Source organism: Mastomys coucha, unplaced genomic scaffold (assembly GCF_008632895.1).
Source record: "Mastomys coucha isolate ucsf_1 unplaced genomic scaffold, UCSF_Mcou_1 pScaffold21, whole genome shotgun sequence".
NCBI lineage: Eukaryota > Metazoa > Chordata > Mammalia > Rodentia > Muridae > Mastomys > Mastomys coucha.
In genome coordinates, this window is record NW_022196904.1 from 42,514,415 (window position 1) to 42,528,527 (window position 14,113).

A 14,113-nucleotide genomic window follows, 5' to 3' on the forward strand; every position below is an offset into this window, starting at 1 on the left:
GTAAATGTGTAATTAGCTAATGAAATTACCTTAGAACTCTTCTGTATCACAAATTCATTAAAATATTTTCAGATAAACTACCTTGTTTTCATGTTATTATATACATGGATCTATGGAAAAACATTTAAAGTACACCTTAAAGAAATGATAAAACACCAGGATTGTGTAAGTTGGTATATAAACACCACAAGTCCATGCCTAAGCCTGAGGATGCTCAGTGGTAAACAATGTAAACAATGAAGAAAGAAAGGGACTTCTCAATCTTCACAGTGTATTAGAAAATATAAATAAGAACCTACATTTTAGGAACCTAACGGGAAGAAGAGAGCGAGGGGAGTCTCAGAAGTTGGAAGCACTTACTGTGCCTGCATGCAGAGTGCCTGGTTCCCAGCACCTAGTCTGTGCACATCAAGATGGCCTGTAATTCCAAGGCTTTTTCTACCTCTAAGGGCTCCTGCACAGATGTCATGTACATAAATCTATCTTTAAAAACAATCTAACTTTTAGCCAAAACCAAGCTGACGGGAAGTCAGTCCCTCTGAGTAGAAGCACAGTAACCTTGCAAAGCAGAAGGAAATGTGCTTGCCCAAGTAACTTTCCAGTTATGTGACTGGCTATTTACCAGTGGGATTTACCTTCTATGCAGAAAGGTTGTAGGAGGGTAAGAAGGGAAAAGAATGTTGTTTACAAAACACCTTTATAGTTGTTATGCTTCTCCCCCAGAGGAGCATATAAGATTAGAGGCAAACAAGTGTACACCTAACACTACTGTCTGTGTTCTTACTTTCCTTCCCCACATGGCCTGCTATGCTGAGAATCTTCACACTTCCCTTGCTCATGAAAGAAAGGAACAAAGCTAGTCAGTGGCTCAAGCCTTTAATCCCAGCACTCAGGAAGATCTCTGAGTTGGAAAACAGCCTTGTCTAAGAAGAGAGTTCCAAGATGGCCAGGGCTATTCTGAGAAACTGTGTCTCAAAAGAAAACAAACAAACAAACAAACAATTTAAGCACTTTAGGGGCATCTTTCTAAGGAGACCAAATGGAAATCCAAGTGTGTGGTGGGGTGAGAGAGAGAGAGAGAAAGAAAGAGAGAGAGAGACAGAGAGACAGAGAGACAGAGAGACAGAGAGAGAGAAGGTGAGAGAGAGAAAAAGTGAGAGAGGAATAAATAAAGGAATAAGATAGGTGAGGGTTACAGGGAGCTCTCCATTTTCTAATATCATTACTTATTTCTCATCCCGTATCTTTGAGGGACACCATGAGGCACAGATTAAGAGTCTAATGGATCTTAATCAATCCAGTGTTACTTAATGGGAGATAGTATTCCCAATACATTTGTTTCATGCACTTTAAGCTTCTAGAACCTCAGTATGACATGAAACCACTGTGTATTTGCAGTCATAAAAATAACATTATCTAGTGGGGTAACATTGTTATGGAAAGAACAGGTGGAGGAGTGATAATTCTTTGAACATTCTATCTGAGGTTAAGGCACTTTTATGTTAGTGATTATATTCATAACTATTCACTGTGATGCAAGCACAGTCCATAACCTGTTCATTTCATCTTCACGGTACTTTCATGGAGTTTTAATATTGACATTTACAGGTGGAAAAGGTGAGACCAAGAAATGTAAGTGATGATCACTCGCCCAAGGGCATGCTCTTGAGGAACGAAGTTTGTATATGAATTATTTCACTGTCACTATCAAATTTATGTTCTTTTAAAAGAGATATGTTTTTGTTTGTTTATGTGGTCATGTGAACACTCGTGCCTACATAGGTTAGAAATGCTATCGGATTCTCAAAAACTGGAGTTATGGTGCTTGTGAGCACCAAGATAGCTGCTGGGTACTGAACTCAGGTCCTCTGGAAAAGTAGCAAGTGCTCTGTACCATTGAGTTGTATCTCCATATCCTTTCTTAATTGGCACAATGTCATGTCATATAAACGCCCTTGAGCAAAACAGGTTTGCTATTTAGCCATTCTGAACAGCAGCATCAGCAAAAGCAGCCTGAAAATTTTGGTTCTTGATCCTTATGTTAACTTTGCATCTGGAAAATGCTTGCTGCATGAAGCAGGAAAGATCTGTGTTTGATTCTCAGAGTCCATATGAAAATGCTAGGTGTAGCCTAGCCTACATGGTGAGTTACAGGCTGTTTCTGTCTCATGAAGCATGATGTCTCCTGCATCAAGGACATCCAAATTTGTCCTTAACAACATACATCTGCATGCACAGGGGCTCACAGGGATACAAACACACACAAACATGACATCTTTCATTGCAGCGTGTGCATCTGTTTTCTCTTGCTTCTGCCCTCTGTGAAGAAAGAAAGCCCTGTACTGTAGATCTTCCACTATATGGCCTCCTTTATGTGATGACTTGGGAAATCCCTGATATTGCTAAACCAGTGCATCTCAGGACAGAGCAAGCAGGATCACTGGAGTTGTGAGAAATACAGTTCTCAGTTCACACATTTCCACAGAGTCTGGAACTCTGAGCCTCAGAATCTATTATAGTCAGCTTTTCACTCATCCTTGGTGTAGTGTAGACTCCACAGTGCTAACCTGTTTTGTGGTTTGCAACTTTCTTTCCCACTCAGCTCTACAGCGGCCATTTCTTTATTGACACCTATATCTGCTTGACAAAATTATTGGCTCCCCCGATAATGACTTCAAGATGTTTTTAGAACTATTGCAGGGAAGGTTCTCCGTGTGTGTGTGTGTGTGTGTGTGTGTGTGTGTGTGTGTGTGTGTCAGGGGCTGGGGGATGTGGAGTGGAGAGTTGTTGTATGTGGGAGGGCATAAGATACTCTCTTATCCTACTCTCCACCACCTGCTATCATCTATCACTCAATATGGCTATTGTTTTTCAAAGGTTTTGCTAATTTCTCTGGGCTTCTGTCAATTGTGCGTATTAGTGCACTATTGCTGCTCTTATGATACAATTGAGTTTAGTGCTGGACTATCTGAATTGTACAGCCAGACCCAGTGAGTATTAGTCATTATTCTCAGTTTTCTGTCTTTATTAGCTTGGGAGCTGTTGAGGCTTCCTATATATTGGCTACACCATTTGGGCAAGAATGATAGAAGCAGCAGCTTTCTTAAAAAAAATAAAATAAATAAAAAATAAAACAAAAAGCCTGATTGATTATTTGCAGAGGAGTGTACCATGGGTCACATGTGAAAAATCAGATCACAACTTATGAACTTCGGTACTCTCTTTCCACCATGGTCCTCTCAGGAGTTAAAGTCAGGTCCTCACACACATAGCAAGTGCCTTTACCCTCTGAACCATCTCTATAGCCCTAGTAGTAGCATTTTTTTCTTTATTGTTTTTTAGATATTTTCTTTATTTACATGTCACATGATATCTCCTTTCCCAGTTTCCCCTCTGAAGAAAAGAAAAACATAAAATAACAATAAACAAAAACAAACACACACAAAAAATAACCCTGTTCCCTCCCCCTCCCCCTGCTCACCAACCCACCCTCTCCTGATTACTGGCCCTGGCATTCCTCTACACTGGGGCATAGAACTTTCACAGGGTCAAGGGACTCTGCTCCCATTGATGACTAACTAGGCCATCCTCTGCTACATATGCAGCTGGAGCCATTAGTCCCATTATGTGTACTCTTTGGTTGGTGGTTTAGTCTCTGGATGCTCTGAGGGTACTAGTTAGTTCATATTGTTGTTCGTCCTAAGGGGGCTGCAAACCCTTCAGCTCTTTGGGTCCTTTCTCTAGCTCCTTCATTGGGGACCCTGTACTCAGTCCAATGGATGTCTGTGAGCCTCTACTTCTGTATTAGTAGGGTACTGTCAGAATCTCTCAGGAGACAGCTATATCAGGCTCCTGTGAGCCAGTACTTGCCAACATCCACAATAGTGTCTGGATTTGATGAGTGAATATGGGAAGGAATCCCAGGTAGGGCAGTCTCTGGATTGTCCTTCCTTCAATCTGTGCTCCATAGTTAGTCTCTACAACTCCTTCCATGGGTATTATGTTCCCCCTTTTAAGAAGGAGCAAAGTATCCACACTTTGATCTTCCTTCTTCTTGAGTTTCTTGTGGTTTGTGGATTGTACATTGTGTATTCCGATCTTCTGGGCTAATATCCACTTATCAGAGAGTGCATACCATGTGTGTTCTTTTGTGAGTGGGTTACCTCACTCAGGATGATATTCTCCAGATCCATCCATTTCCCTAAGAATTTCATAAATTCATTGTTTTTAATAGCTGAGTAGTACTCCATTGTGTAGATCTACCACATTTTATGTATCCATTCCTCTGTTGAGGGATATCTGGGTTGTTTCCATTTGAGGCTATTATAAATGAGGCTGCAATGAACATAGTGGAGCATGTGTCCTTATTATATGTTAGAGGATCTTCTGGGTATATGCCCAGGAGTGGTATAGTTGGGTCTTCTGGTAGTACTATGTCCAATTTCCAGATGAACTGCCAAACTGATTTCCAAAGTGGTTGTACCCGCTTGCAATCCCACCAGAAATGAAGGAGTGTTCCTCTTTCTCCATAACCTCACCAGCATCAGCTGTCACCTAAGTTTTGATCCTAGCCATTCTGACTGGTGTGAGGTGGAATCTCAGGGTTGTTTTGATTTGCATTTCCCTGATGACTAAGGATGTTGAACATTTCTTTAGGTGCTTCACAGCCATTCGGTATTCATCAGTTGAGAATTCTTTGTTTAGCTCTGTACCCTATTTTTAATAGGGTTATTTGGTTCTCTGGAGTTCTTTGAGTTCTTTGTATATATTGGGTATTAGCCCTCTATCAGATATAGGATTGGTAAAGATCTTTTCCCAATCTGTTGGTTGCCATTTTGTCCTATTGACAGTGTCTTTTTTTTTCATGGTTGAGGTCCACAACAGGAAGAACTGGTTTTTTTTTAAGACTTATTTATTATTATATGTAAATACACTGTAGTTGTCTTCAGACGCACCAGAAAAGGGCATCAGATCTCATTACGGATGGTTGTAAGCCACCATGTGGTTGCTGGGATTTGAACTCAGGACCTTCAGAAGCGCAGTCAGTGCTCTTACCCGCTGAGCCATCTTTCCAGCCCCAACAGTGTCTTCTGCCTTACAGAAGCTTTGTAATTTTATGAGGTCCCATTTGTCAATTCTTGATCTTAGAGCATAAGCTATTGGTGTACTGTTCAGGAAATTTCCCCCTGTGCCCATGTGCTTGATGCTCTTCCCCACTTTCTATTAGCTTCAGTGTATCTGGTTTTATGTGGAGGTCCTTGATCCACTTGGACTTGAGCTTTGTACAAGAAGATAAGAATGAATCGATTTGCATTCTTCTGAATGCTAACCTCCAGTTGAGCCAGCACCATTTGTTGAAAATGCTGTCTTTTTTTCCACTGGATGGTTTTAGCTCCTTTGTCAAAGATCAAGTGACCATAGGTGTGTGGGTTCATTTCTGGGTCTTCAATTCTATTCCATTAATCTACTTGCCTATCATTGTACCAGTACCATGCAGTTTTTTTTTTTTTAATTGTAATTGCTCTGTAGTACAGCTTAAGGTCTGGGATGGTGATTCCACCAGAGGATTTTTTATTGTTAAGAATAGTTTTCACTATCCTAGGTTTTTTGTTGTTCCAGATAAATTTGCAAATTGCTCTTTCTAAGTCTGTGAAGAATTGAGTTGGAATTTTGATGGGGATTGTATTGAATCTGTAGATTACTTTTGGCAAGATAGCCATTTTCACTATATTAATCCTGCCAATCCATGAGCATGGGAGACCTTTCCATCTTCTGAGACCTTCTTCAATTTCCTTCTTCAGAGACTTGAAGTTCTTGTCAAACATATCTTTACTTGCTTAGTTAGAGTCACACTAAGGTATTTTATATTATCTGTGACTATTGTGAAGGGTGTTGTTTCCCTAATTTCTTTCTCAGCCTTTTATCCTTTGTATAGAGGAAGGCCACTGATTTCCTTGAGTTAATTTTATATCCAGATACTTTGCCAAAGTTGTTTATCAGATTTAGGAGCTCTCTGGTGGAATTTTTGGGGTCACTTAAGTATACTATCATATCATCAGCAAATAGTGATAATTTGACTTCTTCCTTTCCAATTTGCATCCCTTTGATCTCCTTTTGTTGTCTAATTGCTCTGGCTAGGACTTCAAGTACAATATTGAATAGGTAGGGAGAGAGTGGGTACCCTTGTCTAGTCCCTGATTTTAGTAGGATTTCTTCAAGTTTAATGCCATTGCAATGGTTACATGATAATCTACAGCTGATTTACACATGCTCTTCGATAACTGACTGGCTCATATTGATGTATACATTTTTGTATAGCAGACACCTGACTTTCATTCTGAACAGCCCTAGAAGCCACATTAGCACACTGATTCCGCACTTTCCTTGTATAAGCTCACAGTCCTTAAGTGCTTAGGATGTGCTCAGAACACTTCTGTTCTGTGTGCTTTTATATAACAACCCGCAGATCTATACCACTGAACCTACTAGCATTCCTGGTTTAAAGACAGTGTATCAGGCACAGGACTTTTCACAAGCTAGTTTAGATCTCTTGTTGGCAATGATAAAGGGGACTTTAGAACCCAGATCATGTAGGTTTGGGTTGAAGCTATCATTGTTCTTAACTATGACCTGGTGCTGTTGCTTTTATTTTACTCACTGTATATTTCCTTTATAATTTTTTTAATATGGTTGCTGAATACATGTTAATTTCACAAGTACATTGTCATAGCTATGAATCTCTATACAAGCATCCATTGTGCTTTGATACTGTTCAGCATGCCTTCTACTCTCTGCCTTCTGTTATCTGTGGCTCCTCCTCCTCACTCTTCTGTACATTTATTTTTATTTCTTCAGAGTCCTTTGTACAGCATACTTAGATCTTATTTATCCTTTCCTGCCAACTCCTTTCCAGATCCATTACCCATCCAGATTTCTGGGCTTTTCTTTTTTTTCACTCCAACTCATTAAGTGCAACTTGTGCTGCTGATCATATACCCAAGTATATGTGGCCCCCTGCTGGAGTGTGGCCAACCTAATAGGGGCCACATTTTCAGAGAAAACTGACTCTCCCTCTCCAGCAGCTACCAAATGCCAGTATCTCTTCAGTTAAGACAGGGGGTTCATGACCAACCCCACCCCCATGCTGAAATTTTGTCTATCTTGAGTTTGCACAGATCTTTTGCATGTTGTCACACTTGCAATTAGTTCTATATGTGCAATTACCCTGCTGTTTCTGGAAAACATAACTTTCTTGTAGTCACCTACTATAACACATCTTTAAAATTTTTGTTTTCATATAGTCAAAACCCTGGATCAGTTGCTTGCTTCTCCCATGCCTGCCTTTCTTCTCTTAATTTTCCTGCAAGTGACATGATTTTGGTTTTCTTTATGGCTGAGTAACATTCCACTACATAAAGATCATATTTTTTTCACATTCTTTTGGTTGATGAGCAGGTAGACTAAGTCTGAATCTTGGCTACTTTTAATAGTTATGATAAATAAGTGTTTGCAGGTGTCACTTTTGTGTGCTGCCATCATTTCCTTCAGGTCAGGAGTGGTATAAGGTTCAATTCTTGTGATAGGCAAGGACTCAGAAGCCAGAAGGTAATCAGCTTAGCTGTCATAGAATTATTAAGTGATAGAGACAGAACATTACAAACATTATGTACCATATTATGCCAGTATTAATTCCTTCCCCCTACTATCATTGGGTTTGGTCATTTCCTTCTGTGAAGTGCAAATCTGATCATTTTTGACCTACTGGGCCATAGATCTCCTACCCTTTAAGTTTAGCAAACTGTATACTCATTTCACCTTAATCATCAAACAAGATGATTAAGCTTCTGTATAAGCATCCTGAGCTATATCATTTTGTGATGTGAGAACCTTGAGCACTTCCCAAGCCTCTGCCTTATCCATGTTCTTCAAGCATCTTCATTCATCATCTGTTCCATTTTTCTTGGTTCTCTAATACCCTACATTACATGACCATTCATCTTCAACAATGCCCTGTTTTCTGGTCTAGCTATGTATACAATAGTGATGTTTCAGTTAAAGGTAGATTACATCCTGTTAGATTACGTTGACTAGATATTTAGCCATTCTTCATCGGTGCAGACATGCTATGTGTTTGTAGGATGATGTGCCAAATCATGCAGTTCACAGATGTCATCTACTAAGCCAGGCACCACACAATACATATATAATACATTAGGTACAGTTGCCCATATTGCAACCACTTCCAGTTTTGAACTCTTGTGGTTCATTCCTCTGTTGTAAAATTTCTTTTATCTTTGATGTATTCATCTCCAAGACCTGGATCAAAGGCTTTTCTGTGAATACTTGGCTTCCTGGTCAACCTCAGTAGGCTGCTCTGTCCACTTGTATTTCTGTTATGCTTTGAAAAAAAATGCTGTTTCTGGACTTCTCATTTTTTTCTCTCTCCCCTTCCTGGTGTACTATGGGCCATCTTCATGCTTTTTTGGATACTGGTAGTATCCTAATAGGAGAAGAGCAAGAGTCTAATTTTAAATCTCAGCTCTGTTACTTGCTGTTTTCTTAACCAGTCTTTCTGAGGTAGTTTCCTTATTTGTAAAACAAGAAGATGAAAAGAAAGTCTAACACAGGGAGATAGTTTCTTGGATGATTAGCTGAATTCAAGTGGTTGGAGGTATAGTAAGTGCTCAGAAAATCTTCCTTCCCCATCTGAGCACAGTATTCCAGCTTCACAAACATTTGGAGTCAGTGTTCATAGGTGAACTGTGAACAGAAAAGCTTAACAGTCCTGGTGGTATAGCAAGAAAAAGCATAAAGGCATTTTCATAGGGTAAGAATCCTGCTGCTTCAAAATTTAATTTCTCTGGTACTCATTTGTATAAAAATTGTATAAAATGAAATAAGATCCTTATTTCATTTACTTTCAAGCTTTATGCAAAGTTCTACAGACTTCATTCCTATCAGTTAGAATAAAGTCGATGTGTTTTCAGAAGCAATGGTAATGCTTGGAATGATCGTTGGGAGAATTAATAGCTTAGAAGCATTCATAAATTGTCATAAAGTGGACTCTCCAGTAAAGTACACAGACAAGGGTCACATTTTTATGTATGGTATGTGGCAATTAATACTTGTGCTGATGGGTCCTTTAGTGGTTGTGAAGTAACAGCCTATGAGATCTGAGCATGATTTCCCTCAAATAAACCTTCTTCATAGTTAGCTATGGTTGTGGTTGTGGTCGGTGATCAACAAATAGTTCATCTCTGATTTCACTGTGGGGCTGATTTTGTCCCCTAAGTGATATTTGGTAATTGCTGCAGGCATTTTCTGTTGGGGTTGAGAGAGAGAATACTATTGATATCTGTTGAGTAAAGTTCAAGGATGGAACTAAACATCATTTCATGCACAAGCCAGCACTCTATGACTGAGAATTATCGCTACAAAATGCCAGTGGTTCAGCAACCCAAACTCAAAGGAATGAAACACGTAAAACTTCACCCCTTTTCATCTAATTTAATGACAGCACCATCCTAAAAAACTCTTTCTAACAGAAAGAAGCTGGTGGCAGGAAAATACATTCCTAGAAAGCAAATTTAATCCAAATTATTTCCACAATTACTACAAGAAGACACATGTGTTGGACAAACCAGATAACATAGTTTATCCTCCTTTAATCTTAGCACATCATGTCATCTCTGATTCCAAATGGAACATGCCTACTTAGCAGTCATGTCAGGGCAAAGAGGGCACACAGTGTTTATATGTGGTGGGCCAAACTATCTCCAGTGGGGAAGAAAGAGAAACAGATGTGGCTACTGACCTTTCAAGAAAATTATTTGTCCCAATCTTTGACTGACACGAAGGAAGTTGCTCCTATTCAGCCCTTCATGAATTAATTTATTAAATTTCAGTAGCAGGCTAATAATCATTCTGTGCCCTTCAGAAATTCAAGTTGTTAACTGTGATATTTAATACATCTCTGGAAAAATTGGAACATCTACGATGCTCCCAATCCCAACTGAACTGAACAAAGTATGACTTAATAACACTTTGAGTTGGATCCTTGGGAATGATCTGTTCCTAAAATAGACCTCTCTACAAGGGATTGGTTCTGCCATTTCCATTGAGGATGTGTTTTATTCATTAGTATAAAAATCATGGAAGCTTTCAAAAATGGTTAAATTAAATAAGAATTGTACTTGCAAAAAGAAATCTTTAACATCTTTCTTCCAATTCTTTCTTTTTTCTTAAGTTTTTGTGGATACATGATCTTGTGTGTGTACTTCAGACAAAATCTGTCCACCTCTGTATCCCACAATGAAGAACAAAACTGGGAATTAACATTGGTACACTCAGTAACAAAAACATATTCTGTGAGATCTACCTCTGTGATATCTGGAGCATTTTGGCGCATTCTTTTGTTTATTGCACAGCAAATAATGTATAATTTTTAGGTAATTCAAGGATGCATTTATTACAGTTAGATGATCCATATACAAATTATTTTATTTTTTTAGGAGGAAAATATCTACTTTAAAACTGTTTTTTCTTGACCACTTAAATTGACCTGAGGAGCTTTGAGTGGTCTGAGTCACATTGACTCACATTTTCCCATCTCTGTCTTCCAGGGTCTTTGGGGCTGCGATACTGCTCACATCTACCCTCAATATGCTGATCCCATCTGCAGCTAGAGTGCATTATGGATGTGTCATCTTTGTTAGGATATTGCAAGGACTTGTGGAGGTAGGAACTACAGGGTGGCATCAGTTCAGGTTTGGGTGCAACCGAAAGCTGCATGTTTACTTTTGTCTTTATGGATAAGTAGATATTAACTGTATTATATAATGCTCAAATAAAAAATGAAGCATAGGAAATGTAAGGTGATCAATGTATTTGGTCATCAAACTCAGGGCTCCATTCATGCATGCTAGACAAGCAAGTGTTTCCAAACCACTGAGCTATATCCCTTGGACTTGAACGTATTTTTTAAAAGATTAATCTTTAAATTATTTTTCAGTTATATATAGGTGTTTATTTCTGCATGTGTGTATGTTCATGTGAGTGCAGGTACCAAAGGAGGCCAGAGGCATTGAATCCCCTGGAGCTGGAGTAATAGACAAATTGTAGATAGGCGAAGAGAACCAAACTTGGCTTCAACTTAACTGCTAAGCCATCTCTCCATCCCTCTTGAGAGGCTTATCTTAAGTTTCTGTTTTTCTTTAACACACTGGAATGTTTAGCATACTCTTAGCCATGTGGTTATATAATTAGATCTTGATGTAGTAGCCAGAAGATTTTGAAAGACTGCCATTTAAAAACCCAAGTTTGACCAATGAACAGTCCTGTCTCTACATGAAGTATGACACAATAGACAAATAATGTGAATATAGAAACATTAAGAGGAGTCTTTATTTCAAAATGGAAAACAATATGGTAGAACCAGAATTATAGAAAGGGCTAGTTATTTTTAATGTCTACTTCTAGATGGCTGAACTCCTATTTTAAGTCCTTGTATTTGGTAATCACTCAATGCAGTGCCTTACAAAAAGGTGTCCAGATTTCACAAAATGTTTAGACTCACAGGTAAACTGATTACCAGATAGTCTTATCTTTCACGTTAATAAGAAGAAAATTAGGATGAGAGAAAACCCTGATGGGTGAGAACATCTGAAGAGACTGTGTGTAGAGCTTTTCAACTGGGATTCCATGGGTTCAGTAAGAGTCATTATGTTAGAAACAGGTTCAGTGGAGGGGATGTGCTAGTGGCTTTGCATCCTAAGTGCCTTTGTCTGTCTTCCCACCACAGGGTGTCACCTACCCAGCCTGCCATGGGATATGGAGCAAGTGGGCCCCTCCCTTGGAGAGGAGTAGGTTGGCTACCACCTCTTTTTGTGGTGAGTATTATGTTTCAGTGCTGCTGTGGTGGGCAAATGGCTAGGGAAGACACGGGTAATAACTCAAAGTTTGATAAATGCATTTACAAAGTATCTGGTTTGAGACCACTATTTTAATTTTAATTGGCATTTAAACCCGCTTTTCTTTATGTTTTGCATTATTTTGGGAGTTGAACCACTCTCAAATATGTTTACTGGTGCTTTTATCTATTTTTTATTATTATTTTATTATTTTTTTTAATTTTTTTTAATTTTTATTAGATATTTTCTTTATTTACATGTAAATTTCTCCTTTCCCAGCTATTTTTTTTTATTATTATTTTTGACATAGCAATGTAGCATGGTCTAGCCTGAAACTCCCTATATACATCATGCTGGCCTCAAACTCACAGAGATATTCCTGCCTCTGCCTCTTGAGTGCTGAGATTAAAGGCCTGTAGCACCATGACTGGCAACTTTAAAAAATTTTTTTGAGTCCCAAATAGGCAAGAAAAGTCCCACCACTAAATCTTATCAAGAGACAGTACAAATTCACTTTAACATTCAATGCTGTTGTAAAAGTCCACCAATAATAAATTATCAGCAATGTTATTATCTATAGGTGTTAAATTTATAAATATTAAGTTTATACGAAAAGCTCTAAATATTGCAGTTTTTGTCTCTGAATCTGAGATACTCTTTTCACAAACATTTTAAAATGAAAATAGAAAGGCAAAGGTGAAACATGCCTTCCTAAAAAAGATTTATTTATTTCCTTATATTTTGTAATAGAAAAGTTTAGGCAATTGTTTATTTTTTATAAAAATTTTTATCAGATATTTTCTTCATTTACATTTCAAATGTTAGCTCCTTTCCTGGTTTCCCCTCTAAAATCCCCCTATCTCATACCCTCTGCTTCTATAAGGGTATTCCCCCAACCATCCACCAACTCCCACTTCCCTGTCCTAGCATTAATCTACACTGGGGCATTGAGGCTTCACAGGACCAAAGGTCTCTCTTCTCATTGTTGTCCAACAAGGCCAGCCTCTGCTGCATATGCGGCTGGAGCCATGGGCTGCTCTATGTGTACTCTTTGGTTGGTGATTTAGTCCCTGGGAGCACTGAGGGGTCTGGTTGGTTGATATTGTTGTTCTTCCTATGGGGTTGCAAACCCCTTCAGCTCCTTTAGCCCTTTATCTAACTCCTCCATTGGGGACCCCATGCTCAGTCTAATGGTTGGCTGCCAGCATGCACCTCTATTTGGTCAGGCTCTGACAAATGATCTTAGAAGACAGCTATATCAGGCTCCTGTCAGCAAGCACTTCTTGGCTTCCATAAATAGTGTTTGGGTTTGGTAACTGTATATGGGATGGATCCCCAGGTGGGGCAGTCTCTGGATGGCCTTTCCTTTAGTCTCTGCTCTACACTTTATCTCTGTGTATTCTCCTGTGGGTATTTTGCTCCTCCTTCTGAGAAGGATGGAAGTATCCACACTTTGGTCTTCCTTCTTCTTGAGCTTCATATGGTCTGTGAATTGTGTCTTGAGTATTCTGAGCTTTGGGGCTAATATCAATTATCAGTGAGCACATATCATGAAGACCCAGAAATGAACCCACACACCTATGGTCACTTGATTTTTGACAAAGGAACTAAAGCCACCAGTAGAAAAGAATAAGACAGCATTTTCAACAAATGATACTGGTTCAACTGGAGGTCAGCATGTAGAAGAATACAAATCTATCCATTCTTATCTCCTTGTACAAAGCTCAAGTCCAAGTGGATCAAGGACCCTCACATAAAACCACATACACTGAAACTAGCAGAAGAGAAAGTGGAGAAGAGCCTCGAACACATGGGGCACAGGGGAAAATTTCCTGAACAGAACATCAATGGCTTATGCTCTAAGATCAAGAATTGACAAATAGGACTTCACAAAATTGCAAAGCTTCTATTTCCTTACTTTTATCTTATCTGTTTGAGTGTTTGCTGCAAGTATGTTAGTGTATCATTTGTGTGCTCAGTGTCCTCTCCATTAGTCAGGGTTCTCTAGGGTCACAGAACTTATCGAATGTTTCTCTATGAAAGGAAATTATTAGAATGACTTACAGTTTGCAATCCAACTTGCCCAACAATGAGCAATTGTGAATGAGAAGTCCAAGAACCTAGTAGTTGCTCAGTCCCATGAGGCTAGGTGTTTCAGCTCACCTTCTAGATAAGCTGGAATCCTGAAGAAGTAGGCTCCAACA

The 14,113-nt window shown here is 39.0% G+C and overlaps 1 protein-coding gene across 2 annotated transcripts in view; it reads left to right on the forward strand.

Moving 5' to 3' along the window:
• Positions 1–14,113, forward strand: part of Slc17a6 (solute carrier family 17 member 6) — a 42,801-nt gene that overhangs the window by 12,788 nt on the left and 15,900 nt on the right. For both annotated transcript variants that reach the window (XM_031386795.1, XM_031386796.1), the window contains exons 4-5: positions 10,623–10,737; positions 11,801–11,888. In XM_031386795.1, the coding sequence (XP_031242655.1) occupies positions 10,623–10,737; positions 11,801–11,888 (203 nt within the window). The remainder of the gene's footprint in view (positions 1–10,622; positions 10,738–11,800; positions 11,889–14,113) is intronic.